At 34.1% G+C, this 24,262-nt stretch overlaps 5 protein-coding genes across 8 annotated transcripts; 2 read left to right on the forward strand and 3 right to left on the reverse strand.

Annotated features, from left to right (window-relative positions):
* Positions 1 to 800: 800 nt before the first annotated feature.
* On the reverse strand, positions 801 to 4,233 carry LOC114178285 (protein PLASTID MOVEMENT IMPAIRED 1-like). The gene has a single exon (XM_028064104.1). The coding sequence runs from the start codon at positions 3,748 to 3,750 to the stop codon at positions 1,201 to 1,203; it is 2,550 nt and encodes an 849-aa protein (XP_027919905.1). The 5' UTR covers positions 3,751 to 4,233; the 3' UTR covers positions 801 to 1,200.
* Positions 4,234 to 5,400: 1,167 nt separating this feature from the next.
* LOC114179132 (cyclin-dependent kinase D-3-like) lies at positions 5,401 to 9,901 on the forward strand. Of its 2 annotated transcripts, none has more exons than XM_028065356.1 (7): positions 5,401 to 5,774; positions 6,337 to 6,635; positions 6,728 to 6,836; positions 7,896 to 8,021; positions 8,403 to 8,638; positions 8,716 to 9,030; positions 9,370 to 9,901. In XM_028065356.1, exons 1-7 carry the CDS (start codon positions 5,658 to 5,660, stop codon positions 9,425 to 9,427), a joined length of 1,260 nt encoding a protein of 419 aa, XP_027921157.1. In that variant the 5' UTR covers positions 5,401 to 5,657; the 3' UTR covers positions 9,428 to 9,901. The 2 variants fall into 2 exon arrangements, with proteins under 2 accessions (XP_027921157.1, XP_027921158.1); XM_028065357.1 differs by having other exon boundaries at positions 5,402 to 5,774; positions 8,716 to 8,951.
* An 805-nt stretch (positions 9,902 to 10,706) lies between these two features.
* On the reverse strand, positions 10,707 to 13,938 carry LOC114176776 (protein DETOXIFICATION 16-like). 3 transcript variants are annotated; one of them, XM_028061934.1, is made up of 8 exons: positions 13,528 to 13,936; positions 12,821 to 13,365; positions 12,527 to 12,613; positions 12,383 to 12,439; positions 12,043 to 12,281; positions 11,190 to 11,308; positions 11,023 to 11,109; positions 10,707 to 10,914 (listed from the first exon to the last, which is right to left on the reverse strand). In XM_028061934.1, exons 1-8 carry the CDS (start codon positions 13,723 to 13,725, stop codon positions 10,840 to 10,842), a joined length of 1,407 nt encoding a protein of 468 aa, XP_027917735.1. In that variant the 5' UTR covers positions 13,726 to 13,936; the 3' UTR covers positions 10,707 to 10,839. The 3 variants fall into 3 exon arrangements, with proteins under 3 accessions (XP_027917735.1, XP_027917736.1, XP_027917737.1); XM_028061935.1 differs by lacking the exon at positions 11,190 to 11,308 and having other exon boundaries at positions 13,528 to 13,938; XM_028061936.1 differs by lacking the exons at positions 11,023 to 11,109; positions 11,190 to 11,308 and having other exon boundaries at positions 13,528 to 13,938.
* A 140-nt stretch (positions 13,939 to 14,078) lies between these two features.
* LOC114176775 (protein DETOXIFICATION 16-like) lies at positions 14,079 to 16,822 on the reverse strand. The gene is made up of 8 exons (XM_028061933.1): positions 16,464 to 16,822; positions 15,818 to 16,362; positions 15,596 to 15,682; positions 15,412 to 15,468; positions 15,010 to 15,248; positions 14,655 to 14,773; positions 14,486 to 14,572; positions 14,079 to 14,395 (listed from the first exon to the last, which is right to left on the reverse strand). Exons 1-8 carry the CDS (start codon positions 16,797 to 16,799, stop codon positions 14,336 to 14,338), a joined length of 1,530 nt encoding a protein of 509 aa, XP_027917734.1. The 5' UTR covers positions 16,800 to 16,822; the 3' UTR covers positions 14,079 to 14,335.
* A 4,343-nt stretch (positions 16,823 to 21,165) lies between these two features.
* LOC114179148 (1-aminocyclopropane-1-carboxylate oxidase-like) lies at positions 21,166 to 22,669 on the forward strand. Its single transcript, XM_028065382.1, has 4 exons — positions 21,166 to 21,357; positions 21,458 to 21,684; positions 21,777 to 22,110; positions 22,199 to 22,669. Exons 1-4 carry the CDS (start codon positions 21,253 to 21,255, stop codon positions 22,463 to 22,465), a joined length of 933 nt encoding a protein of 310 aa, XP_027921183.1. The 5' UTR covers positions 21,166 to 21,252; the 3' UTR covers positions 22,466 to 22,669.
* Positions 22,670 to 24,262: the final 1,593 nt, after the last annotated feature.

Below are 24,262 nucleotides of genomic sequence, written 5' to 3' on the forward strand. Positions count from 1 at the left end.
AAGATGGTTTCTTGAATAAATGAAATGAAATACTTCCCCACTTTATAAGTTTTCTATTAATGGGATATGAAAGGATATATGTCTTCATTTGTGAAGATATACAACTTTTCATGGTGCTTCTGTCTAAATGTTTGTTCTAATTGAAGTAAAAGTAAAAGTTACACCTCTTAATATACACAATATTGAATTGCTACTAATTAGCTTATTATAGTATTTATTCATCAAATATTTTCCATGGAATAATTATATTTGAGTGTTAATAAAACTTTGCCTAAAGTTGAATTCAAACACTTAAGAAATATTTCTTAAAATGAAGTAATGTGTGTGAGTTGCTTCTTATATCTATATAGTTTATTTCCACACCTTTCCATTGTAATGCCATGACAAAAATAACTTAAAATCTTTACATTAAAACACAATCTATCGGATTAAAAAAGATCTTTTCAGGATAGACTGATATTATATTTGAATATAAAGTTTAAAAGTTTAACTCATGATAAGGATTATCTCTACTTATATAATATAAATTGGCATAATCTTTAATCAGGAACTCCAACAAGAACATGTTATAGTATGTTGAACGACCATCATCCAGAATGTGATTGCAAGCCCAACAAGGACTACTAGTGCAACCAAAATCTTCCACAAGATTCCGAAGTGGCAGCTTCTTCAAGTTTAGTAGTGATTGTTCCGCAGCAGATTCTGAGGAAGTTTTCTTAAATCAATATTCTGAAAGGTTTTGAATTTTATGTTTTCGGATGAAGAATTCTGAAACAGTTAAAACCAATCACACTGAAATGTATTTCAAGAATTCTCGTTCTAAAATATATTCTTCATAATACTTCTATAATTTATAGAGATACAGAAAAAATTGGCACAATGTCTTGATCATCATAACATTTCTCCTCCAACCAAATCAACAAATATGCACAGACAGGCTGAAAAGAAAAGAAAAGAAAAGAAAAACATAAACTGGACTCAGTAAAGCTAAGCTACCCTTGTAAGGTTCAAATACATATGCCTATATAAGACTGACAAGTTTTATTGGCTTTTTCAAAAACATCAAATCTTGACACGACATTTACAAAATCTTGCATTCATAAATCTGCAGAAATGGTGTTGGTAGCTGAATTTTTGTACGAGACATGAATGCAAGAAATGTTCCTTGGCATAATAACAGCAAAAGAATGCAGATGCTATTTACTTTGCAAGATTGATATCTGGATTTCTCATAGTTTTGAGCCACATGTCAGCAACTATACGTGAAGAAATGCTCCACAACAGTTCTTGTTCCTTTGATGATGTTTGCTTCCCTTTCTTCCCTGCCTTTCCCAACCCATATGCAACCAACCACTGCATTGCAGTAAGTCTTTGCTTCCCACTGTCCCAAGCATTCTTCTTTATGGTACTCACCAACTTGAACCCCCCCACATGCATGCTTGCCACCTTGAACCTTTTCTCCTCCTCATTCCCCTTTCTGTCAGTACTTGTTGCATGAATCACCACAATCACAGGTCCCCCAACCGCTTCACAGCGTCTCAATGGATCCCTCAATTGGGCAACCAACAAGAGTGTCACCTTTTCTGGTTCACCATCAGAACCTGCACTACTTTTTTTGTAACTTTGGTTTCTGATCCATTCTTCAAGTGGAATAACTGAAGCCAGAATATCCTTTCCACCATCTCCTTTCTTAGCAGAAATATCAAATGGGGCTTCTTCATCAGCCATGTCAGCTTGAATTTTCAGTGCTTCAACTGTCATGGACTCAATCTTTTGCATTGCAAAAGCCAGAAGCTTCTCTGCAGTGAGTGGTTCCTCGTCAACATTCCAGAGTCCTGTGGTTATTCTCTCTTTCCTTCCTGAGCTCATGGCACTTCCAATGCTTCTCAAGGAAGAAACTATTCGAGCAGCACTGGAGCTGGCTCCTTCCTTGTTTCTTCCTTCTATGATGGCATTAGCAATGCCTTCAAAAGCAACCTGTTCTGCAGTTTTGCCTATTATTTCATCTATGGGCATTAAGGCCAATACCTTGGAGCTGAGTTCTTCAAAGCCAATCCCTGCTAATTTCTGAAACAACTCAAACCCTGTCAAGGATTGATGTGATGCTAGCACATAGGGCCTTGACATCTGCATGGCTAGCTTTGGAGTATCTTTTCTGGCCACAGCAATGTCCAGAGGGTTCATGGAAGTCAAGTAGCCTCCATCCTTTGTTTGAACTACACAACCTAATCCCTTTCCAAGATCAGGAAGATACACTTTGGACTCTCCATCTTCAGCAGAAGCATCATCGTGTCCTTCAAGATGAAGAGGCGGGATTTCAGGTTGATCGAATGAGTAAATACTGTTGTTGTCTTGATCCTCAAGCATCTGAAGAAACTCCCTTGTCACAGTTTCTTCATCTGCATCTAGCCTCTGTGGTTCTGTCTCTTCATCTATTTTCGCAAACTTATCATCTTCTCCCATCATAGACTCAAGAGCTTTTATCTGCTGAGCAATTGAATCAAGCTCGGTCAATCTAGTCAGGTGTACATGATCAAGTACCACTTCCTTGACAACTTCACTGGAAGCTGATTCCTCTTGTACAGGTTCCTCAGATTCCTCTTCTTCTGCATTTCCTTCCTTCTCTTGAACCTCTACTCCTTTATCCACAACCTCGAAATCTGGAAGTTCAAAATCCTCCACCTGTTCCTTACTACGTTCATCAACTTTCTGTGTAGAGGAAGATGAATCCTGAACCGGGTTTGGATCATCAAGATTCAAATCATCCATTCCTTGAATATCCTCTCTTATTCTCGACTGTGAAGGAGTCCATAAATCATTTTTATTTGCCATTCTAGGACTAGACATGCTGAATGATGTCTTGGATTGTTTACGAGCAAAAGAAGAGAGACTACCGAGCTTGCCAGAGCTGGACTTTGAATTGTCCACTTGATTATTGTATATATCAACTCCTCCATCTTTCTCCATGATCTGGAAACCCAGTTTGAGAACAAGTTCTCCTCCTTTTGCCTTCCCAGAAAGGTCAAAACTTGTGTCCCACTGCTTCACCCGGGTGCCTTGTTGGTTTTTCTCGACGGATTCTCTTATCAGCTCACTCAAGTCCACTGAGCTTCTTCCAAAATCTAGCTCCTTAGCATCAACAGCAAAAAGGTATATCCAAAAGGGGCGTGGCTCAAATTTGATCGTGCCTTGGTTGGAGGTGTGATAAACATGGCACCTGATGAAAAGGGTCTCTTCAAAATCTGCAGCTCCTTGTGCAACCCTTGATGGCATTGTCTTAACAGCACCATCCTTTGTTTCCTTTTTTCTAACACAAACGGATAATCGAAGTCCATTCATGGAAGAAGGAAGGCCTTGAGCTGTGACCACTTCAACAGAAAACAAACAGCTTAGTTTCTGCATTCCAATGTGAGATAAAGCCCGCATAGGCTTCCACTTCCAAATCCCTTTCTTATCACTGTCAGAAGGAGTTCTTGATATGTCATCGAGCTTTTTGCTTTCTGCCTTGGCAGAAGCATCGTCAGGCTTTGGTCTTGATCGCCATGGGGACATGGACATGCGCCGCAACCGAGCTCTGTTGATGCTTCCTTCATCATCTTTGGCATCTTCAACAGGCGGAGCTGAATTCCTCGGCAACACAAGAGAGGCTGTTCTTCTGGTTGTGGTGGTGTGCTGTTTGTAAAGGGATTCACTCAAAGCCTCAAGTTCTTCAAGAAGTTGTGCATTGGGGTTGCTCTTGGCATCTGCCATTACTAGTGAGTGAAGAAAGAGTTGCTGAGATGAATGGTGATGATGATGATGTTTAATAAGATAAGATGCTGCCTACATAGTTGGAAGGGGCATGATGAATGATGAATGATGAATGATGATGATGGCTACTTCTTTCTGAACCAAGAAAATAGGATGAATTGTTTGTGGAGGATAGAGGGTGAACGGTGGCGTTGCATTGTGGCTTGACGAGTAAGACAATTTTGACAATGGCTCTCTAATAGACAGAATGGTCCCAAAGAATTTAATGTTGCTTTGTCCTCATTGTTTGCAAGTGCCAAGTGGCAAGTGACTGGCTTGTTGTTCAGAAAGTGAAACCTACCCTGCAATTTCGTTGCAAATCTGATCAATTAAAAATAAAAACGTTGCAGCATGCAGATAAGGAACATTTTCTGGTATCTTCTTTTCGTTTCTTTTAGGAAGAACTCGGTGCTTATTGTTACTTCTGAGATTGCCATGTTGTTTTTGTTTTTGACCACGTTTTCTTAGCTATCTTCTCATAGTTTATGCTTATAGCACTTACGTGTTGAAGCCTAACCAGAATCAATTTTTCACCTGTCTCTTTCAACTGTCATATAGATAGATGCTGCTATATTTCTATTTCTGAATGAATTATCTGAAAACAAAATGAAGAGTGCAAGAAAAAAGTGGTATAGATTCTATAGAATTAGGTGTTTATGTGAGAAAAAATTTTCGAAATGAACCTCAAATTTGTCGAATCACTGGACTAGTCTATGAATACAATAGATATTAGATAGTTTGTGTCCGAGATTCTGATGTCAAGCTTCTGGTCTTTAGGCACATAACACAACACAGAGGCAAAGAGAATCGCAAACTTTACATTGAATCTATGATGAGATGAAGCAAAACTGCATTAAATAATCTTCAAGAGTCTTTATGAATATAAACACCGTTCAATCTTCTCATTAAACAGCAAATACTCACCTGAACTCAGAAAATTAAAATTCTTTCATTCTATTGTCTTCATAAGTAGCCATAATGACTAATGCAGATTTTCTTAAAGTTTCTTGAACTATTGGTTCTAGGTCCGTCTATTTAATGATTCATTTGTCATTATTCTATGAAAAAAAAGTCACTAGCTCAAGAGCATTTTTTCTTTTAAATAGATTAATAATAATAAAAAAAGGTATGCATAATGAATTTGATTCTCAGAAGTTGCTAACAGAAACGAAACTAAGCGAAAACAGTGGTAGATATTTCCTTTTATTTTTTCCAAACCGATAAATTATCATTATTTTATCGCCAAGTAATTCACACTGGGTATATTTACCATCTTATTTAAACACACATATCTATAAGACAAAAATATGTATTATATTTTAGCTTTAAAAATTAATTTTGCTTATTTTTAAGTATTAAGAGAAGAACTATTAAAGTGATGAAATAGACAGAACGATCGAAATTAACTTTCATGTACAAAAAATTTCATTTTGTATTTATGAAATTTTTCTTGCCCATTACACGTATGGACATGGACCACCCTTTGTCCAGAGTTTTCTCAATCAAATGGTAACCAACAAAACAATATAATTTTGGAGAATAGAATTGTCAAATTAATTAAAGTCGCCACATTCTCAAATTAATTAAAAATATAAATATAATCATGATTTAATCAATACTAAACCTCCTTCGATTTCTTTATTAATTCTTTATGACGCTCTCTCACGCTCCCTGTATTCGCTTTTACTTTCAGGTTTCAGCCACTGCAGCTGTTTTCACTTCTTCAATCTTCATGTTTCAACAGCCTTCTTCGTTAAATTAAATCATAGACTTTACCCATTTTCTGATAAAACCCTAATTTGATCCAAATGACCCACTTGTAAATTCTCAATTTTTAATTCCGTTTGTAAGAACTTCAACTCGAAAGTATGGAACAAACAATGGCAGCCCCGGATCCGTCCAAAAAAGTGGCTGATAGATATCTGAAGCGTGAAGTTCTTGGTGAAGGTACCTATGGAGTTGTGTACAAAGCCATTGATACCCACGTAATCTCCCAAAACTTTCTTCTTCAATTATGCGAATTCGAGACTGAAGAGTCAATTTTTCCCGTATTCGCTTTTATGGGTTGTGAGAATTGGGTCTTTACTTTCACTTGCTGCAAAGAAAATTGCTGAATCGGAGTAAAATAGATATTCGTGTATGGCCTTAGAGATGTAGGAAGGGAAGATGCATTTATTTGCTTTGGGTTCCTGACTTTAATTCAAGGTGTTTATTTTAACAATTTACTTTTGGGGTTTGTTACTTTATCATGTCTGCTTCACGCAATTATTTAGGAAGAAGCATATGCTTGTGTCATTGGGTATGAGGAAGTCGTACTTCTTGACTTTTATTTAGTGATCATATGAATACAGGGGAGGAAAGCCTGAGAGCTGAAAACTTCTTAATTAGCTTCAGTATAGGTTTGGTAAAGTTATGACTTTTTTTTTTGTGTAACTTGCAAAAATGTATCCAGGAGATAGGTATGGACAAGGCATTTGTTCAATAATGAAAATGATGGTAATATTATGATGTGGTATTCTTATAGAGATGAATTCATTGTGTTGACAGACAGGACAGACGGTTGCAATTAAGAAAATTCGGCTTGGCAAGCAGAAAGAAGGGGTAAATTTTACAGCTCTTAGAGAAATAAAGCTTCTTAAAGAGCTTAAGGATCCTAATATTGTTGAATTGATAGATGCATTCCCACATAAAGGGAATTTGCATCTTGTGTTTGAATTCATGGAGACGGACCTTGAAGCTGTCATACGAGACCGAAATATTTTTCTTTCACCGGCTGATACAAAATCCTATCTTCAAATGACGCTAAAAGGTCTTGCTTATTGCCACAAGAAATGGGTTTTGCATAGGTACAGTAATTTTTTTTTTATGCTTGTTTGCTCGTTCAAAGTTGTTACTTGACGCAAGTGCTGAGCTCAAAAGTTTGCTTTCACATTTTCAGGGATATGAAGCCAAATAATTTATTGATAGGATCTAATGGACTGCTGAAACTTGCAGATTTTGGCTTAGCACGGATGTTTGGAAGCCCAGATAGAAGGTTCACTCATCAGGTCTGCTTCTTTATATGACATGTGGGTCCCATTGAGTTTGAGTTTCACTGTGTTAGCAGCAGTCAGTAATTTGAATTCAGGTTCTTTATCTAGGAGCTCATTTCTTTTGAACAAAACTCAGGTTTTGCTACAATCTGTGAACTTGAAAGTCAAATCATTTCGTTGATGATCCTACTTGCTACCAATTATTTTGCATTAAATAGTGAAATTTCCTATAATATTGATTAGAGTTTGCAGAATTAGAAAGTAATATACCTTATAGTCAAGCCTCGTGATTTGGTAGTCACAGGTTCTAGTCGTGGAGATAGTCTCTTTGCACACAGGACTAAAGATTCATATGTGTTGGAAGTCCCACATTGACTAGAGATAAGGTTAATTCACAATATATAAGTGGGTGCAATCCTCACCTTACAAGCCGGTTTTGTGGTGGTTGAGTTAGGCTTAAAGCCCACTTATAACATGGGCTCAAAGCCAAGTTAAAGTCTATCCTAGCAAAATTTCTTGGACATTCTGTTCCACCCGATATTGGACTGCTAACGGACCACCCACTAATTTCTTGTCCCACGCACGAGATGAATATACCTCGGCGTGAGGGGGTGTGTTGGAAGTCCCACATTGACTAGAGATAAGACTAATTCACAATATATAAGTGGGTGCAATCCTCACCTTACAAGCCGGTTTTGTGGGGTTGAGTTAGGCTTAAAGCCCACTTATAACAATATGCATATATGATATATCTACCCACCTAATGGTAGGAACTCATGCATTGGGATGCCCTTTCTTACATTGCTTTTAAATTTAGGAACCGGGGGAAGATAATTGAAGACCCAAAAATTGGAGCATTGAAGTAGAAATATACTAAATTCTGCTGAATCTTTTCTAGGATTGTGGTTCTCTGTGGTAACTGAATATTGTGGTGACATTCATGCCGTAAAAGTGCTACCTGCATGTTATTGAACATGTTTCATCTTATGTTGTGTATTTTCACTTTTTATTGGTGAATTGGGTTTCTAGTTATTTGACAGATAACACTTGTGCTTATTATATATGCATGAATAGGTTTTCGCTCGGTGGTATAGAGCTCCTGAGCTATTATTTGGTGCCAAGCAATATGGTTCTGGGGTTGATGTCTGGGCTTTAGCTTGTGTATTTGCTGAACTTCTTCTCCGTCGACCCTTTTTGCAGGTAAAAGAATTTTACATGATTGATGTTCTGAAGTAGATGGGCTTTGACATAAAGTGTAGTCCATTTATTTGAACATGCTGTTCATTTAACTTTATCAAACAGTTGAGATTATGTTTTATCTGTCTGAAAATCCTAAATCATTCAAAATGTTTTAACTGAGCTTGAATAAGGTCTGAAGCTGTAGGCTAAGATTTTTGTATTCATAATTTTTATTTGAGTTTCCATTTATTCCTTCTCTGTATTTTGTGACTAGATTGTTTTAATACAATTTCCAAGATAGTTCATTTGCATTGATTGAATTTCTTCATTTTCATTTTGTATTTGAATAGTTAATCATGTTTCTTATTGCTTTTTCACTAGTTTGTTACTATCATTTGGTAGGGTACAAGTGACATCGATCAATTAGGAAAGATTTTTTCGGCATTTGGCACTCCAACAGCTTCTCAGTGGCCTGATATGGTATACCTGCCTGATTACGTCGAATACCAATATGTTCCTGCACCCCCTCTGCGTTCTTTATTTCCAATGGCAACTGATGATGCTTTAGATTTGTTATCAAAGATGTTTACATATGATCCAAAAGCTAGAATTTCAGTGCAGCAGGCACTAGAGCATAGGTACATGCCTTCAGCATCCCATTAAGATACCAATAACTTTCTTTTCTCCATAATTAATCTCTCTTCTTCCACTTTAGGTACTTTTCTTCTGCTCCTCTGCCTTCAGATCCAGACAAGCTCCCTAGACCTGCTCCTAAGAAGGAACCTAAGGCTTCTGATTTCAATTTACAGGAGGCTCCTACTGTATTATCACCTCCAAGGAAGTCTAGGAGAGTGATGCCAGAACGTGATGGGTTTGAAGGTAATTCCCAGCAAGCAGATAAGGTTGATGGCGGTTTTGGTGATTTCAGACAGACAACTGATGATAATTCAGGCAAGAATGAATCAGCTCCAATGTCTGTAGATTTTTCTATCTTTGGATTAAAACCTCCAAATAGACCAACAATTAACAGGTATAATAGTATTGATCGTCTAATCAATTCAAAATGGCCTAATAGTTTGTAATTTTAACAGAGTCAAACATAAAATTATCCTGCTAAGTTCACTGGTATTGGAAGACAAAAAGGCGAGGCTTATGTAGAACCATATTAAAAGTATCTTAGAATATTTTTCTGGCAAAGTTGCCGATTAACAATGATACAGTTGTAATATGTACAACACTATATGTTCAATGCTAACACAATATGTTGTAATTCCTAGGTAGTGGAAGAATGTGTCAGTTATTCCTTATCTTTTCTTTTCTACATGTAAATGGTGTTATTTAACTTTAGTTCTTTTGTTTTGTTCTGCAGTGCTGATAGAACACATTTAAAAAGAAAATTAGATCTAGAATTTCAACAGCCAGAATGAATATTCTGTGGCCAGCTAAGTCACACAAGCTTATGGAGGATAAAATACATTTGAAGAAAAGTGGTGAATTCTCGGAGGCTTGTTAGTATGTCATTCTTTATCTGTTTCTCTGTGTGCTGCTACAACAAATGTGTAACTGAAGAAGTCACCGAAGATTAGTTGTAGTTCAGATACACAAAAGTAACTGCTATAGAAAAAAAAACATATAATATCACACATTCGTGCTGGTTCCGCTTGTACATTTTTGCTCTTTACATTTTCAGAGAACTTGTATACTTGAGTTCATGGAAAACATTGAGTCTGAGGGAATATTCTCGAACTTTTGCTGTACGTGACGCTTGAAAAACAATAATTTTTGGGGGAACATTATTTAAACATAAATTTGTTATCGAACATAAAAAATTTTATATTCATGTGGAGGAGTGTGGATTCAGACTGTATGCTTTAGACAGTGGAATTCCAATTTTAAATTTAGCTAGAAGTTTTTGATGAGGATGGGACGAGCAAGAATGAAATTGGTGGATGTTATGTAGTGTTGGGTTATATATTCTTTCATATATGGGCTATGTTTCATAATCATTGAGAGATTGTGGTTCTTTATATATTTGGCATTTAAGGCAATGGTGTTATGGGTCTTTATTTTTATATAGTGTTTAATTTTGTCTATTCTATTCAATGTGGGACTTTGACTCACACTTAGATTATTCCCAACAATCTCCCCTCAAGGGTGAGTGTCTTGTTTTTTTTTTCATATGATATATTTCCCTTCAGGTGTATGAGTGGCCCCTTTTTTGTTGTGGTTATGCGGTCGGTCACTTAAGTGACCTTTTTTTGTTATGGTTATGGTTATGCGATTAGTCACTTCGAACCATCGACTCTGATACCACTGTTGGATTATATATATATTTATATATTTTTCATATATGGTTATAGTCATTAGTTATGGAGAGATTGTGGTTCCATATGGTTATATGATGACATTAGTCTTACACATATAAGACATTTGACACCACTTTTACCCCAAAACCTTAAGGCAATAGTGTTATGAGTCTTTATTTTTATATAGTGTTTAACTTTGTCTATTCTATCCAATGTGGAACTTTGACTCACACTTGAACTATTCTCAACATGTAGGAGGTTACTTCGCATTATCACGGGTTTATTAGTTGAAGTTTACTGAAAAACATGTGGGATTTATTCTTTACTTCATTAGTTACATTCACAATTTCAAGATTTTCAAAAAGAAAAAAAAAATTGATAATAGTGTGTTTGAATAGAATATGTTAACAATTCTCTTTGTTGAAATAATGATGAAACTCATTCAGAATTAAATAGTCATTTTGAGTGGTTATTCGGACCAGAATGATAAAACCAACCAATAACAATAACTGATTAGGGACAAGTTCCGGTTTCTAATGTGGTATCACACACTCTCTGGTAGTTGGCGAGATGGCTGAACGTTCAACTCTGCTTTGAGCTTTCCTTGCCTAAGAATTCATCAAGAGTTGCGTAAATGTAACAAAAGAACAAAGAAATTGAAAGCAGAGAAGAACAAAAATCAGCACATAAACGTTGAGAAGTTTGAAGTTGCTCACTTGTTCCTCCATATCAGTTCGAAAAGCAATGACTATGTAAAACAACACTTGCACAACAAATGCTAAAATTATCCCCAACCAAAGCCCCTGTGTGATATAAGAACCGTTAACATCCACAAGGCAAAAAAATGGCAGATTCTGCATGTTTACTATGACAAAGTTTTAACCTTGGCTTTCATGTGTACAACAAATGCTAATACTACAGCAGAAGGAACCCCCACAACATAAAACGATGCAAGATTCACACAGGCACCAATCTTTTGCCACCCACATCCTGCAAGAATGCCTGATTGTTGTGGACTCACAAATTGAAACTATTAGTTTGTGAATAAATAATTCCAAGGGAAGAAATTATCTCAAATCCATCAATTTCCTGCAAGATTTTAGATTGGTGGAAAGAAGTGTTTAACCATTTTTCTTACATTTTTCATATTAGGTTAGATATGCGTGACTCAAATTTGGTTGTCAGAACTTATCCATGAAAAAGATCGATGAGTTTGATGAGTTTTAAGTGGAACTGATTTAAAAAAAAAATGAGTCGGTTTGTCTTCTCTACCATATGATCGGTTGGCCTGACAAAGAACAATGTTACTTCTCAAAGCCTAATTTCTTCCAGGCTCTTCCTTATTAAAGTGTAGTGACGAAAGTAATTTTAAAATTCTTACACTTGTTTTCAGAAGAAAGTACTTTAGAATGCATTAAAAAAAAAGATTACATGAAGTATTATGAAAAAATATGTTGTGAAATAATGATTAAGAATTAATTTAGAATTGATACTCAATCATTCCATATTTTTAATCCCAAAATATTTCATAATAAATATTTCATGACAGAAAATAACATCACGGAACAATTTAAAATATACTTCAAAATATTCCTTCAGGATCTGTCATGAAAACTTCAAAACTGAAACTTTCTGACAACAACCTTCCAGAATAGTTTATTTTCTTAGAATGGAAAGGATTTGGACTTCTGTAGCAGATAGGAGGAAACTAGTGATGAAGGAAGTGAGATAAGTACCTGAAAGTGCACTTTGGATGCCATCTAGAAAGCTAGAAATTGCCAAAGTTGGCATCATGAAGGACACGTATCTGATTACCTCTTTGTCATTGCTGTAAACATGCCCCCACACATTCCGCAGAAGAATCATTGCTGAAACTAAAACCATCCCTTCAATGAAGGCCATTGACAGCACCACCCTAACTGCTACACTTGCAGCTTTTGGATTTCCACCCCCCAGTTCATTGGAGACTCTAATACTAAGAAATAAAACATCAAATTCACTTTCAAGTTCTGTGACTATGAATTTCATATTAAAAGTGAAATTTTTTGAATAAGTGAACAATTGCACAAAAATTACCTTACAGCAGCACTGAATCCAAAAGGGATCATCCAAGCCAGACCAAAAGTATTAAGGCTGGAAAGATAGCAAACACATATTATTGTATAATAAAAAGTAAAAAAACATTCTTGGTTTTGTGAGTTTATATAGTTCAGAACAAACCATATTGCAAGCACCGAAGTTTCTAATATTGGGTTAGGAAGAAGACCAGACATGAGGACCATCAGTTCAAATGTCCACACTTTCAAGCTGTTCATTTTTCATAGCAAACACAAAATTGCTGCATCAGAACTCCACAAAATATAGGTCAGAGCACGTCATTGCTTGGGAGCAATGTTTTAAAAAACAATCATGATCACAATTTGGACAGAAAGTTTTTAAAAAACAATCATGATCACAAACTGACACCACGGTCACAATTTAAAACCTTGATGTGGAGTGCTAAAGAAGATTTACCAGAGCATAAGAGCAGAAGGAACAGCGAGTTTAAGGAATTCAGGTAGGTTGTGGAAGGCCATCTTTGAAAAGCCTGTCCAAGATTGTTTGCATGAAGAAGAGAACCTCACATAAAGGAAAATCAAGATTGCATTTACCCAGTAAGATATGGAATTGGCCAAGGCTGCTCCTCTGCTTCCAAGCCCTGACTTGAAAACCAAAAGCCAACAGAAAGGGACATGCAGCACTGCTGCAATTCCAGAAGTTACCACCATTGGTAGCACAATGTTTTGGGTTTGCAAGAACTTGAGCATGCACTGAAGAAGACCATAAGCAAATAAACTTGGGATCATGTAACGGGCATATGAGCCAGCTTCCTCGGATATGACCTTGTCCTGATGCATGGCCTTTAGAATTGGCTCTGTGTTGGCCCAGATCATGGCAATGAACACACTCATACTTAAAACCACAAGCATGGATCTCTGCATATATATGCCAAGCATATGGTACTGTCCTGCCCCATTTGACTGACCACAAAACGTGTCCAGTGCAGTGGCCAACCCCATCTGATTGAAAAAATTTGCTTCAGTTGAAACATACAAAGATTGAAACTTTAACAAGTGAATAAAAATAGTACTCAGACCAATTTAACCATTGGTGTGCGCACTTGTTGTGTTCGATGATGCAAATAAAGTTTGGAAAAAAAGTGTGGTGTGGAAGCTAGTTACCAATAAGTTGAAGCCTGTGACTGATGCAAAAGAAGTGGCCATGGTTGCACCATCAAGAGGGAGGGTACCAAGATGGCCAACAAACATTACAGAGATTGTTTGCAGAATGTATTGTAAAATTCCAACTGAGAAAAGAGGCACTGCTAACCGTAGCTGCCTCTTCAGTTCTTCCACCTCTTCCCTTCTCCTTATTCTCATGTTTTCTCCTTCTGTCTGTTTTCAATCTTCTTCAGACACATATATTCGGTCTTGTTTCAGTTTCATGTATATCTGTTTGTAAATCTACGTGATAAGGAATTCACGTAGAAGACTCCATACTTTCCAATTACGTATAGTATACAAATGGCAAAAAAGTATTTTAAGGTTTCAACAAGTTCTCTAATATCTTATTTTTTTTGTTTGAATATTTAATAAATTATAAAATTTAAATTTAGTTTCCTAGAAAAAGTATTTATTTATATATTTTTAATATTGAATTGTCTCTTTTAATTGATTTCTCAAATATTTTTAAATTTGTCTTTTGATTTCTCACTTTGTTTATTCTCACAAAAACACTTATAATCACCATTTGGAGTGAGCTCAAAGTCCTTGACCTTGAGTACTTTATTATACCAAATTTAACGGTGTAACCAAGGCATGAATAAGAAGTTGGTGATTGTCAAAGGAGACAAAGGTGTTACATAGTGAAGAAACTTGATGCTATATTGCTATTTAAAAACTACAAACATATATAGGAAGATATCTTCATGTGATAAACTTGTGTTTGGTTGAATGCAAGGTTAATTAGATTCTCTTGAAACTTTCTCCATTATGAGACTATTAACCCTGCTGTCATTGAATTGTACACTCTTTCTTTAGCCTTCTTTGCCTGAAAATGAAAGCCGATTCCAGAAAAACACAACAGAATAAGAATTTAAAGGAAGAAGCTGAAGATAAAACAAAAAAGGCAAAAGTTTACCTCTTGCTCCCAGTCAGTGCGTGTTGTGATTACAAAAAGGCATGACACCTGAACAACTAGTGCACATATGATCCCCAGCCAAAGCCCCTATAAAATGTAGAGTCTCAAAATTTTTATGAAAATCACCAAAATGAGAAGACTTATTCAGAAAAAAAATTTACTTGCTCACCTTCCCACCAATGTGCATGACAAAAGAAAAGAAGATAGCAGATGGAATCCCAACTAAATAGTATGACCCAAGATTAATGAAAGCCCCTTTCTTTTGCCAACCACATCCTCTAGCTGTGCCTGAATTAATGTCAAAAAATGATGTTTATTCTTCAAGAAAATTAGTTATAAGCAACATTGTTTCCACACATAGCAGATATTTATTTGTATTGAACACATAATTTCGGATTGCAATTTGCAAGCAACCTTTCGACTGAGTGAAAAAAATGTTACTGCATTTTGTGTTTGAAGATTTGCTATTTCAGACATGCCTCTGCTAGGACCAGAAATGAAAGAAATATAAAAACTAGAAGAACCTGAAAGAACACACTGTAGTGCATCCAGGAAAATGGATAACGCAAGAATTGGCAACATGATAGCTACATATTGGACCACTTCCACTTCATTAGTATATGCATAGCCCCAAATATTGCGCAGTAGTATCATCACTGCTCCTATTAAAGTTCCTTCAATAATTGCCATTATAAAGACAAAGTACACAGCTAAGCGTGCTGCTCGAGGGTGACCAGCTCCTAGCTCATTTGAGACACGAGTGCTACAAAGAATCATGCAGTGTATTACTACAACAACCACACCTATACAGAAGAAAAAAGACAGTACTAAAAGGTAAAGTACGAAGAGAACAGGAAACTCTGACAACCTGGTCTTTAGAAAATTGATCTTGTGTTTGAAAAGATTGCAATGCAATGGTAACTCACCTTACAGCTCCACTGAGTCCAAAGGGGATCATCCAAACAGTTGTCGAAGTATTCAGACTGATTAACCAGAAATTAGCCACTGTTAGAGTGCATTAGAAACAGCGTTTCTAGTTTTCTCCTCAATATAATATAAAACTACTGTATCAAAATGTATGTTAAATATGATACTGTGATACGGACTAACCATATAGAAAGCACTGATGCTTCTAATTTTGGATTTGGAAGAAGGCCAGAGAGGAGAACCATCATTTCAAATGACCACATCTCCAAGCTGTTCGAGATATTATAAATAAAAAATGGAAAAAGAGACTCAGTGTCTTTTGAACAAATAACTGCGTAGGATTGAGGAAAACAATGCAACTTTGACATGAAAGATTGTTGATAAAAATGTGTGAAGAGAATATACCAAACCATAACAGCAGAAGGAATTGCGAGTCTAAGAAAAGAAGGGATGCCATGCAATGCCTCTTTCGAAAATCCAGTCCATGTTTTTGAACATGAAGGAGAAAACTTGACGTAGAGTATCAGGATCAAGACATTTATCCAATAGGATATAGCATTTGCTATGGCAGCTCCTCTGTTCCCCAGTCCAGATTTGAATACCATGGTCCAACATATAGCAATATGGAGTAAAGTAGTGACTCCAGAACTTAACACCATTGGAAATACAATATTTTGAGTCTGCAAAAATCTGTTCAGGCACTGAAGAAGGCCATAGGCAAAAAGGCTTGGAATCATAAGCCTAGCATATTGTCCAGCTTCTGCAGATATTTCAGGATCTTGACCAAAGGCAATTAGAATGGATCCTGTGTTTGCCCAAATAAATGCAAGGTGTATGCTAACAATCATAAGAACAAGCATAGCCCTCTGCATGTGTATGCCTAACATATAGTGCTGCTTTGCTCCATATGATTGGCCACACAAGGTATCCAAAGCACTGGCCATCCCCACCTATTGGAACAAAAACACAAACATGTCTCAGACAAAACAATATGCAGTGTTGTTGAGCTACACATTCTATAACACAGAAAACCAATGACAGCAGAACTCACCAATAAACTAAAACCAGTGACAGAGGCAAAGGAAGTAGCCATTGAAGCAGCAGAGAGTGGCAATTGGCCGAGATGCCCCACAAACATTACAGATATAATTTGTAGGGAATAATTTAATATAGAAACAGATACTAAAGGCCCTGCTAGCCATAACTGTTTCCTCACTTCTTCATAGAGTTCAGCTCTCTCTATTGCCTTGTCCTTGTTCAGTTGTATGCTATCAACTTTGAGCCTATCTTCCACTGTGATATGTATCAATGGAGATTCTATACATGCCTTTTCATCTTCTCTATCCATTGCTTTGTTGGAAGACACAGACACGAGGTAAGGCACCATTAATAGCAAACTAGTAAACTTAACACAGAAAGAGTTAAAAAGAGATATTTATAAGAAATGACACAGGAATAGATACACTAGTACACTGTCTTCTTGTCATGCTTTTAGATATTTAATTTCTGTCTCTTTAGATAAACTCTTTTTGTGTCAGAAAAGAAAAATAAGTTAATGAAATGAAATAAGTCATATTCTTATACTTTTAATATAACCATTTTTACATTAATGAGTTGTTTATATGTATATATTAAAAGTGTTTAATAATTAAAATGTTTTCATATTTTAAATAAATTAGTTTTAACAAGTCACTTTTAGTGTTTATCAATTAATTAATTAATTATTGTATTCATATTTCAAATGGTTTGAATAATCTAATATGGTTTCAATCAATTTTAGATATTCATACCATCGTTCGTTCGTGTTATCCGATAAATTATAAATTAATTCAAGCTTAAAAAATAAATTTTAGATATCCATACGATCACACTCAATGTCTTATATTTGAAATTCTTTTTTGAAAATTAGAAAATGATTTTCTGTATTACCTTACTGAAAATTAATTTTAAATGTGTATTTCACATTGTATAATTTTGAATATAAATTTTGTACTCTGATTATGTATTTTGGAATATCTCTAAATTATATATTCGGGAACCTAAAATAAAAATAGAAAGTAAAATGAAAATTTTAAATTTACGAGAGTGCAGGATGAAATTATGAGAACAGAGGAATAACCAGCCTAACTTTTTGTAAAAAAAAAATTGAAAAGCGTGATTCAAAATGATTTAAGCCCGTGGCTCATAACTTACAAATAAAAAGGAAAAAACCAACTTTGGGTCAACTTTTACTATTCGTGATAAGATTTTAAATTTATATTTTAACATTATAAATTTGGGAAACTTTTATGTTAAATTTGTTAGAAATAATTAAGCCACATAAACCAAGTGGCCATGATTTTTGTGTTGACTACACTTTTAAGTAAAAAAAAGAAGTTATAAATCAATTATTAAATATAATTCTTTATCTAATATTTAATGCTCGATCTAATAATTACCATAAAATCTAAAATTACAGTTCCGTTTACGGTTAAACAATTAACGTGATATATATATATATATATATATATATATATATATATATATATATAATGATTATAAAATTATTAAATCATATTATAAAACAATAAATACTCGCATATGAGGATATATCAATTTGTTTTTTCAAAATGTACTTAAATAAATGACTCTATCTTCTAACAAAAGAATAAGTAAATATTCTACTAAAAAGATGTACTTTTTAATAGTATATTTTTGTTTGTTTACTCTTCATTTTTTATATCTTATCAATAACATCGAACATCAAAGATGATAGTATATTTTTGTTTCTTTACCATTTTTTTTTTCTTTTATGTAAGATATACTCTTTTTTTTAGGAGATAGAGTCATATATTTCTTTTTTTTGTGTAGTACATTTTGAGAAAATTTTAATATATCCTCGAGTATTTATTATTTTATAGTATGATATGATATATTATATTTTTCTTTGTAAAAATATTTATGTTATTTTATCAACAATTCTTGTGTATGAAATTTATTGTTTTAGTTTCTTATATCTATTAACAATTATTCCATTCATAACTATTTGATATTGTAAGATTTATTTTATTTTAAGTAAATAATTTTGATAAATTCTGCATAATTGTTGGATCTGATTGCATTGTGAAATGGTATTTCAACACATGTGCCTGTATTCAGTGCAAATGGAAATGTGATAAACAACTTTTTTCTTGCAAAACCATGTATCAAACAACTTTTTTTTTTTCTATTTCCTCTTTTTGTGTCTTTCTTTTAAACCTTAAGCACCAATTTTCCTCAGAGTTTCTTTATTTTTCTCCTTCCTCCAAACACAGTCATGATTTGTCATTAAAATATTGGAAATTTGGAAGTTTAAAATATTTGCAGTCTCAATCCAAAATTTTTTCTTCAGCCATCTCAAAAAAAAAATGCAAATATTTGACTTCAAAATTAGTGGAAGAAGAACAAAGTTTAATATTTGTCTGCACTCTGACTTGGTGATTTGATACACAAAATAAATCCAATCTGACACTACGATTTCATATTTATTAGTCATTAGTCAAGTGGCTCCTATTATTAATCAAGTGTGCGGGTTAAGGGGAAAACGGAATTTTCTAAAGAAGATAAAAATATTTTAATTCTTAAAAATATTTAAAAGTTAAAGGATTAAATATGTTTTGTACTTTTAACTTTCAGCGAATTTTGTAATTAGTCTATTTCAAAATTTTGGACCAATTTAGATTTTCATCTTTCGAAATACATGGATTTAGTTATTTTAATAAAATTTTATTAAGTTTATTTGACATTTCAAGTGTATTTCGTAATAGTATTTGACTAAACATTAAAGCAAAAATATGTCAAACAATATAAACAACTCAAATACAATTTTGAAATGCGTACAAAACATCAAACAAACATAACAAAATTTGATTAAAAGGACTAAATTCATATATCTCGAGAGATGAAGGACTAAATTAATCCAAAGTTTCGAAATAGACTAATTCCAAAATTCACTCAAAGTTAAGGGACCAAAAACATATTTAAATACAAGAATATATAATTTTACTTGGGGTTTTTCAGTTGAGGTTTTAAAACCTCTGGTAAAATATATACACAAAAGGGATTTTAGATACCCCAAAGTAAGTTGCATGGTTTTTTTCAAAAACCCCAAAAAATTATTCTCACCTTATTTGTTTATTTTTTTCAAAATTTTTAATTTGGCTGAAAACGTTTTCTCTCTTTCTTTTGCAACGTCCCAAAGTTAAATACTTAAAATTTTGTATATATATATATATATATATATATGCCAATATAAGTTTAATTTATCTTTTTAAATGTGTATTTTAGTGGAATCATATTCATGAAAGTAGTTTGAAAACCTAACCACCAAAATATATATTTTGGCAAGGGCGGCTCCTCCTCAAATTCTTTTACAATTTCATGTATATATAACTACCAATGTCTCTTCAATTTATTGGTAGGATAACATTTTTGTTTAATTTTGATGATGTAAAAAATTAATACAGTGAACTAACAAAAACCATTTAAATACAAATTTTAAAATAATTATTATAACAATTGATGCATTAATCATAACAATGCGATTGGGTGCCTTGTTAGCACATTTTAATTAAATTATTTTCTCTATTATTTACTTTGATTTTGTAGATTTGGATTTCGTTACGTTGTTTCTCTTACGACTATTCTTATTGAATGAATTTATTTGAATGAACTATATAATAATATGACGTAAGGTTTTCATGATAGAATCTAAATTAAGTTTTTTTTGACTAATTCTCATTAAGTTGCCTTATCTTAATATCACTTATGAAAGTCGTATTACTACATTAAACTTGTTTTACGGATTATTTTTAAGAAAAAAAAAATCACCACTCTGTAGTATTAAACCGATGGCGAACGGCTACGACTAAAATTGAATAATATAGGCAAAAATATCAATTTTCACGTTTTTCACGAATGATAATAATATGAAAAAAAGTATAAATAATTTGAATACAAAAATTTTAATAGAATATTTTCCAACCAGCACGTTTCGGTTTTATCATCTATTTTCTTCTCACCATTTTTTAAAACTGTTGAAACAAATTTATCTGTGGTACTGTTGAAACATAGTTACATCAGAAACCATACTTTCTAAACTCACTAAATTTTACAGTAACAGTTATCTCTAATCATTGGTTACTGCAGATTATATGATGTAAAGTTGTTTTAGTTTACCTGAAATATTTGAGTTTGACTGTGGTTTCTGAGAGAAGAAAAATGGTACATACGTTCAGAATAATTTTAACTTATTCTACGGTTGAATCGAGGACTTATCATGGTAAAAAGTTATAACTATTAATCATAAGTCACTTTTTTTATTTAAAAATATAATAGTCTAAACACCATAATATGATTTAATTGTAATTCGACTCACTTAATCTCTAATTTGAGACGACTAATGTCACCTACACCGATAATTATCTCACATTTATATAATTTGTCACGTAATGATCCAAAAAGAAATTTCATCAAGCTTGCACTACCTTCTAAGAAAGGAGTAGCATAACTCCAAAAAGTTAATGGGAAAATGCTGGGAAAGTTGGGTATGCATTAGCCACCACAAGTGTCCAACGTATGCCAAAATAGAAAATTCAACCACGTAAACTGTTTTTGGCGTATAATGATTGTCCTTACTAACTACTCAACATGCATCTCATGATTCATGATCAACACACCAAAATTCACTTCTTTTAGTGTCCTTCTACTCTTTGCTTTCCACTATAAATACCACACACCTGGCTTCTCAATATGCATAAACACACACACTTACACACTCGCAAACATTAAGATAAAGGGACAAGAGATTGAAGAAGTGAGAGATGGAGAACTTCCCAGTGATCAACCTTGAGAGTATCAATGGTGAGGAGAGAAAGGCTGTTCTTGAGAAAATTGAAGATGCTTGTGAAAACTGGGGATTTTTTGAGGTACCCCACACAAATATATTTGCTACCTAAACTTTTCTTCATGTTCATTTTAACCAAACTGATGATGATGATGATGTTGCTTTCTTTCCTGATTGTATAGTTGGTAAATCATGGAATACCCCTTGAACTTTTGGATACTGTGGAAAGGTTAACGAAAGAGCATTATAGGAAAAGCATGGAGCAAAGGTTCAAGGAGGCAGTGGCAAGCAAGGGGTTGGAGGGTGCACAAGGTGAGATTAAGGACATGGACTGGGAGAGCACCTTCTTCTTGCGCCATCTTCCACATTCCAACATCTCTGAAATTCCTGATCTTAGTGAAGACTACAGGTAAGGCAAATTCAAAACTAAGATATAGATATGCATAGAGTAACATAACAATGTGTGATCTGGGTGATGAATTTGATAATGTGATAATGCAGGAAGGCAATGAAGGAATTTGCAGAAAAATTGGAGAAACTTGCAGAGAAGCTGCTCGACCTTTTGTGTGAAAATCTTGGATTAGAGAAGGGGTACCTGAAGAAAGCCTTCTATGGATCAAAGGGTCCAAATTTTGGGACAAAGGTAGCAAACTACCCTCCATGTCCGAAGCCAGAGCTGGTGAAGGGTCTTCGTGCTCACACAGATGCAGGTGGGATTATCCTTCTCTTGCAAGATGACAAGGTCAGTGGCCTGCAGCTTCTCAAAGATGGTAACTGGGTGGATGTGCCTCCAATGCGCCACTCCATTGTTGTTAACCTTGGTGACCAGCTTGAGGTACATTCTTTCACTACTGTAAAATACTTCTCTAATAATAGTCCTCAATTGTGGTTATTACGATTCTAAGAACATTTTGATGAAACAGGTAATCACCAATGGGAAATACAAAAGTGTGGAGCACCGTGTGATTACTAGAACTGATGGGACTAGAATGTCCATAGCCTCATTCTACAACCCTGCTGGTGATGCTGTTATCTATCCTGCACCAGCGTTGCTGGAGAAGAAAACAGAAGTGATAGACAAAGTATACCCAAAATTTGTGTTTGAGGATTACATGAGGCTCTACGCTACACTGAAGTTCCAACCAAAGGAACCAAGATTCGAAGCTATGAAAAGCGTGAACACAGTTTAGTTAGTTCCAACTCAAACAGCTTAATTGGAGCTGTGCTATACTATACTGCTAGAAGAAATTTTATTGATTTGGAAGAAGTGGGGAAATAACCTGCAATTAAGCAAGAGATACTGGTTGTTTAATCATTCAATTTCTTATTACAGTGGATTGTTTATTTGTACTTCAGAACTGTTGAAATAATATGCAACATTTTCTACTCTTTTATCTTAACCTTGCTGGGTCCACTTTACCCAATTTGCAAATATAGATTATGACATGAACGCTCGAGGAAATGAAATGATTAATAACTCATTTTGAATGTAATACTGGAATTCTCGAAAGTTCATACATAATAGTATCTCTGTTCCTTTAAGATTTAAAGATAAGTACAGTCAATATAGATAGTACACCCAACATCAGCACATGAAAAATAAATATGGTAACTACCAGAATAGGCAAGACAACTGCATTATTTATGTTGGTCCACCAACTTAATAATGCTCAAGATCAGATTACAACCAAAAAAAACTATGGAAATAGTATTTTGTGACATGTTTTCAACCAAAAGACTGAGTGAAAACAAAACTTACCGACTTTCATCTAAATATTTACCAGACTATGTAATTTTAACCTGCATGGTCATGAAATTACTAGTTTGTCTTTATTTTCTCTATTTCATATTTTTTTTCTTCTTCTTCCTAAATAGTAATTTTTTTTTATAAGTTCGTGAACAGAGTCAACAAACTGTATTGATTTCTTTCTCTATTAGTATAGCTTCTTTCTCGTCAAAGTCAACAAACTCTTCCATCAATCACTGTTTCTCTAATTGGATGTTGTTTCTTTTAGAGATTTTTCTTATCAAAAATACATTTTAGAGTGTACAACAACTGATGTATTTTTTTATTCAGTATTTTAGAATGTCCATAAGACAAATTTGCATCATAAATTATATTTTCTTGAATACAAAAATTGTAATGCTTAATGTCATGAATTAAACGGAACTCAAACTAAAAATCACCCATCATAAAATAAATTTGAAAATTTTGAATCTAAGGGGTGCAGTTTGAAATTATGGGGTTGTAAGAAGAAATGTTTGAATCTGTATGCATTTCTTATGGGTTAGGCTTTGGAAACCTATATTATACTATAAGGGTCATTGTTTCGTGCACCCCCATGTTTTCTGGTGACATCCCCGTATTATCTGAAAATACCTATTACACACTTAATGAAATAAATAAAATTGATGTGTTTTGTTTTTTAATTTAAGTTTCACACTATGCAATTCATAAATCTTCTAGATTACACAATTCAAAATGAAAAATATTAGTATGCTATAGACACCAACGTCACACACCAGTATACATAGGATATACAGCCTAAATAAATTATAATTTTCATTCTTTTTAATATTTCATATGCATTTTTACATTTTAAAATTTAATCCTCGTATTGTAATTTGTAGTCGAATCTTTAATTTTACATATGTTTATTTATTTTATTTTTTTAATAAATTAAAATATTCAACGAAAATATTATAATGAGGCAAAGGTTGCAGAGCATAGAACATGCATCGCACGCACCGTACATATTAATCACTCACACATATTATCCGTCCTAATCCCACAATTTTCTACCTAACATTGACTTCTAAACATCAAAATTTTAAGGTCAAGGATTTGTTGAGTGTTCCGATTATTCTCATTCACAGTAACTCCTAAACGTTTTCAAATTTTACGTGTTTGTGAGTGAAAGAAACAGAACGCGAAAGAGAAACATGAACGTTATTTTATGATCATGTCTCAAACCTGCTAGGGTTGT

Source organism: Vigna unguiculata, chromosome 3 (genome assembly GCF_004118075.2).
Source record: "Vigna unguiculata cultivar IT97K-499-35 chromosome 3, ASM411807v1, whole genome shotgun sequence".
Taxonomy (NCBI): domain Eukaryota; kingdom Viridiplantae; phylum Streptophyta; class Magnoliopsida; order Fabales; family Fabaceae; genus Vigna; species Vigna unguiculata.

Excerpts from the sequence above, each read along its gene's own strand:
- LOC114178285 (XM_028064104.1), bottom strand. The coding sequence starts at position 3,750 with ATGGCAGATGCCAAGAGCAACCCCAATGCACAACTTCTTGAAGAACTT.
- LOC114179132 (XM_028065356.1), top strand. The coding sequence starts at position 5,658 with ATGGAACAAACAATGGCAGCCCCGGATCCGTCCAAAAAAGTGGCTGAT. Across the intron at positions 5,775-6,336 it reads ACAAAGCCATTGATACCCAC|ACAGGACAGACGGTTGCAAT; the intron begins GTAATCTCCCAA and ends TTGTGTTGACAG. Across the intron at positions 8,639-8,715 it reads CAGCAGGCACTAGAGCATAG|GTACTTTTCTTCTGCTCCTC; the intron begins GTACATGCCTTC and ends CTTCCACTTTAG.
- LOC114176776 (XM_028061934.1), bottom strand. The coding sequence starts at position 13,725 with ATGAGAATAAGGAGAAGGGAAGAGGTGGAAGAACTGAAGAGGCAGCTA. Across the intron at positions 13,366-13,527 it reads TCACAGGCTTCAACTTATTG|ATGGGGTTGGCCACTGCACT; the intron begins GTAACTAGCTTC and ends TTTTTCAATCAG. Across the intron at positions 12,440-12,526 it reads ACTTCGGTGCTTGCAATATG|CCTTAATACTTTTGGTCTGG; the intron begins GTTTGTTCTGAA and ends CTATCTTTCCAG.
- LOC114176775 (XM_028061933.1), bottom strand. The coding sequence starts at position 16,799 with ATGGTGCCTTACCTCGTGTCTGTGTCTTCCAACAAAGCAATGGATAGA. Across the intron at positions 14,573-14,654 it reads TCATGCACATTGGTGGGAAG|GGGCTTTGGCTGGGGATCAT; the intron begins GTGAGCAAGTAA and ends TACATTTTATAG. Across the intron at positions 14,396-14,485 it reads GCACTGACTGGGAGCAAGAG|GCAAAGAAGGCTAAAGAAAG; the intron begins GTAAACTTTTGC and ends TTTCATTTTCAG.
- LOC114179148 (XM_028065382.1), top strand. The coding sequence starts at position 21,253 with ATGGAGAACTTCCCAGTGATCAACCTTGAGAGTATCAATGGTGAGGAG. Across the intron at positions 21,685-21,776 it reads GATCTTAGTGAAGACTACAG|GAAGGCAATGAAGGAATTTG; the intron begins GTAAGGCAAATT and ends GTGATAATGCAG. Across the intron at positions 22,111-22,198 it reads ACCTTGGTGACCAGCTTGAG|GTAATCACCAATGGGAAATA; the intron begins GTACATTCTTTC and ends TTGATGAAACAG.